The sequence below is a fragment of the Sinocyclocheilus rhinocerous genome, unplaced genomic scaffold, assembly GCF_001515625.1.
Source record: "Sinocyclocheilus rhinocerous isolate Xijiao unplaced genomic scaffold, SAMN03320098_v1.1 scaffold256, whole genome shotgun sequence".
Lineage (NCBI taxonomy): Eukaryota > Metazoa > Chordata > Actinopteri > Cypriniformes > Cyprinidae > Sinocyclocheilus > Sinocyclocheilus rhinocerous.
The window spans coordinates 871,760-876,381 of NW_015632036.1; the positions used below are offsets into that span (position 1 = coordinate 871,760).

General features: G+C 37.5%; 1 protein-coding gene across 1 annotated transcript in view; it reads right to left on the reverse strand.

The window, feature by feature from the left end:
• Nucleotides 1-4,622, reverse strand: part of LOC107742132 (limb region 1 protein homolog) — a 37,393-nt gene that overhangs the window by 3,863 nt on the left and 28,908 nt on the right. The window contains exons 13-14 of the mRNA XM_016555034.1: nt 512-585; nt 234-324 (exon numbers count right to left, since the gene is read on the reverse strand). Of these exons, the coding sequence (XP_016410520.1) occupies nt 234-324; nt 512-585 (165 nt within the window). The remainder of the gene's footprint in view (nt 1-233; nt 325-511; nt 586-4,622) is intronic.

The window sequence follows — 4,622 nt, forward strand, 5'->3', positions numbered from 1 at the left end:
TTTTTTTTTTTTTTTTTTTTTTTTTTTCCATTGTTACGATGCTTAACAACATATTTAGATATACAAACTTTTTTGAAGAATGACAAGAATTCAACTTCTCAGGATTGGGAAAAATGTGACTCACCACCAAAATCAGGAGATTTGGAACAATGAACAATTTGTGAATGTTTTATACATTTAGTCCAAATTAGTGTGAACAGGCCTTAAAACCGAAGCAGTTTTGCAGATCCTACCGTTGTCATGGTAGTGTCGTCCTTTCTGGGAGTAAGCTCCTGAAAGATGCGAAGGCTATAGAAGCCAACCACAGATGAGACCAACAGATAACTGTTCAACAGTTAAGACTAACACCGTTGTTTCAGTCAAAACATTCACTAACATTTCCCTCTAGAACACACTCGCAACAATCATAAGCAAACAACTTTGAGTCCCTTCACTAAACACACACAATCTGTGATCAAACACTAGACTGGAGCTTATGCAGCATTAGTGTATCACACACAGCAAAGGATACAACATGAGAATGATTTCAATAACCGCCTGGGCAACTCCAAATGTGGATAAGGAGGCATTGCCAATATCTCTTTCCTGCAGAAACAAATAGTGAAAGTTACAGTCAATGGTTATTTTCATAAACTGATTTTTTTCCCCCAAATAAAATTTGGCTTCAAAATATGATCATTTTTTGCATGTCTCTCAAAGGCACCGGTTGAGGTTCTGGACTGTGGCAATACTCTTACATGGAGTAAGTGCATGCAGTGGACGTGTTTTAGCGACGTGCCCAATGCAAAGGCTCCTGTTACAACCGAAGCGGTGTAATCTAAATAAGACTACAGTGTTGACACCTCAGTGCTTCAGGCAGTGAGAGCAGAAAAAAGCGGCACAAATATTTGGAGCTGTTCTGAGTGAACGCTATTATGAAGAAATAAAACACATAAAGCTCAGATTAGTGAAGTTTCCCCTCTCACCAATGAGGACAGACAGAGTGAAATTGGCGAAGTAATGAATGGAAGCAGATGAAAGAAATCTTTTTAAATTCACCGCCGCTCACACACACATAATATGTGAGCAGGTGTTCAAACAAAAAAGAAAAAGAAAAAAAAAAAGGCAATGGTGCTCTTACAGTAAGAGGCTGCTCAGAATGAATGGCTGCCAAAAATTAAGAGAAAAATGTGGAAAAAAAAACCAACAAAACAAATGCGCTGGCAAACAACGTTTTTCAATCTCAGGCCTTTAATATCTTTTGAAGTCACTGATGTGATCTGAATGTTTGGATTGGAATTTTTACAATAAAAGCCAACATTTATTTGACAATTTATCAAAGTAAAACAACATTAGTCTGGCCTTGACAAGTAAAAACAATAAATGAAAAATAAAAATCAATCATCACTCTCATTCTAACGATGTGTATTTGACAGTAGACCAATTCAAAATCAATAGAGCATATAAAAATATTTATGATGATCTTTCTAACTGGATTAGATCAAATCTGAACCAGATTTTATAATGTCAGTCTTGCTTCTTGTTATTGATGACAGGCCTGAAGAAAGTTTACATGTGATTGAAAACCAGAGGAGCTCAACTTAAACACCTGCTTGTAAAATATCATCAAACAGTCAAACTGTTATATAAGTGAACCATCCAAAAAAGTTAGCTAGAAGTTGACGCTGTAGTGCAGTGGGAAAAGAACTAGCAATGTGAACAAACATAAAACCGCAACCCATTCAACCCAAGAATTATATTATTGTATATATGTGTACAAAACATTGATCATATATGTGCAGTTTCACTCCACATCCATCCTTGACTGTCATTTAACTTATCATAAACTGACTGATACTATTGAACTGGACAGGTATCTCAAATCTCCTTTTTTGCTCGGAGCTGTGTGAGGTGTTTGTTGGCGCTGAGTTTAAGGATATCGGTGTGTGTACCTTCCTTCAGGTGTGTCCTAACTACACTACATGTTTTGATGTGTCTCAGCTACCTCTGATGAAGGATAATAACAGAAAAAAAGTACCAAAAAACTAATCATGGATAAGACAGGCCTTTTTTCATTCTCTCTTTTTTTTAGAAAGATATTTACCTACAGGTTAAGTGTCATCTGTTGACTCTTGTCAAAGGTTCAGAGGTCAAAAAGAGAAATACGATCTCTCTCGCTTTCCCTCTCATCTCGTTTCTCATTCCATCACTCCTTCTGCTCCATATGACACGTGAGATACGGGTTCAGATGAGGAACGGACATTAATGAGGCTGTTTTTAGCATCGACAATAATTCTGAATCCATGGGGAATGACAGCAATAAGACTTTTATTGCAGTCATTAGCAACAGTGCATCAGACAGCTTAATGCAAGCAGTACCACTGCATTAGATCTCCTTACCTCACAGCCACATTTACGATGCCTTGCCTTATCTGACGGTCTCGGCGTTAACGTAGTTACCTTAACTCGCATCAATCTCTCTTAAGAATGTTGCGGAATGCTGGCCCACCCCCCACCACATCCCAAACCGACGTAAAAACCATCAAACAGACGTTCAGACACTGCTGCTGGGTTGTCGTGGTTACATGAGATCTTAAGCATGGCACCAGTCCAGCTCATCAAACACATAAACCATTAACCAGTCTGTCAAGAGGGCCCTTCGTCTCTGAACAATGTGACAAGTGTAATTTGGGGGATTTTCAGTCAAGCATCATGCCAAGGCAAACATCGACACTAATAAAATCATTAGAATGGGGAGTGGGCACTCTTATAGAGCAGCTCAACATGTTGAATTTCCTTTGTTGTGGCAAGACAAAGAAAAAAACGTATGAAACAGGGACAGCACGTAGGAGTGGTGAATTAAAGTGAGATAAGACCATCATTGTATGGACGAAAAGAAAGAGTGAGAACAAAACAATGTTCACGTTTAAGAAAACTGGAAATTATGTAACCGTTCCCATGGACCTGTTAAACTATTTACCTGTCCAAGCTCAAATCAGCGGTAAACTGACTTGGACCCATATTCAACCAGCCGTAGCTTGTAATTTCCTTGTCAAAGAGAAAATTGACGCTGTCTTCGCACAGTCGAAAACTGCGCAAAGGTTAAATGATGGTTTCATTACAGAGCTTTGACTGAAAGGGCCTCGGCCAAGTATTCAAAACACCCAGTTAAGACGAATGAGGGCTGTGTCCAGAGTTTCACACACGTACAGTGCGTGAGTGCCTTTGAATTGACATCATGCAGAGCGAATGGGAGCGCAACTCTGATAAAGAGCATCAAACAGCAGCGACATGATACACATCTCGACCTGCCTTTTCTTCTACAGCACACACCTGAGCATATCTGGAATTCAGTGTGTCCCGACGCAAAGTGTGATTTTTGCAAGACTCAGTGGTAGAGAGAGAGGGAGCAAGTGAAGGAAAAGCTGAGTATTTGTTTACATTTTCAAGTTTGTTGACTTGCATTTTTCTTACCGTTGAACCCTTTGGCAAAGCTGTCTCATCAACAAGCAAGTACACAATGTTCAGGGCAACCAGGAGAACAGAAATCGCCTGCAAGCAGCACAGATTAAAGCAAACATAAGCATTATAAACAGTAGAAAGAAACATCAAACCAACTTATGAAATAAACTGCATCAAGTCACATGCTTTGTGGTTCATTATGATAACCCTGCAAAGTCTAAATAAACGTGTACCGTTCCAGCAAGCAGGATCAGCATCACTATGGGGTAAAGGAGGTTCTTTTCCCAGGCTGAGGCCTTCTTTCTCCTTTCTAGGACAGAGGGTGAGAGAAGCGATTCTAGTGCACATATTTCTGACTGACAGTACATATGTTTACAGTGAACTACCTTTGAGCAAATTACACCCAATCCCTTTAATTAGTCCATTCCTCTCAGTGTCTGATTTCACACCAAGAAAAAGAGTAACTAGTAAGATGAAAAATCTATTTAATACAGGAGAATTTTCAAAAAGATTATCTTTCATCTAGCAAAGCTATAAAATAACAACAAAATTTACATCACTGTAACATTTTACAAGTTTCATGAACAAGCAATGAACGAGTTTAAATGTATTATTACAAAATAAAATTAGCTTCAAATATTCAAATGTAGTAGTCTATGTATAAATGAACATTTACCTAAATTAATAAATGCTGTAAAAGTATTTTGTCAGTGTATGAAGTGCATTAACTAATGTTAACAAATTAAACTTATTGTGAAGTCTCACACATATACTTGTGTTTAAAAGTTTAGGGTCAGTCAAATTTGGATAGAAACTGATAGTTTTAGTTTGAAGTGAAGCATTATATTGATCAAGAGTGATGTGGAAAAAAGTGAGATTTGTGAAAAAAAATAAAAAGCTTCCATGCAGTTTCCACAAAAAAATTAAGCAGTACAACTGTTTTTAACATTGATAATAATAAGAAATGTTTATTGAGCAGCAAATATTAGAAGCATATTTCTGAAGGATCATGTGACACTGAAGACTGGAGTAATGGTTGCTGAAAATTCAGCTTTGTCATCACAGGAATAAATGACATTTTAAAATATATTAAAGGGGTCATATGATGCCATTTTAAAGATCATTATTTTGTGTATTTGGTGTAACAGAATATGTTGACATGCTTTAATGTTCAAAAAACA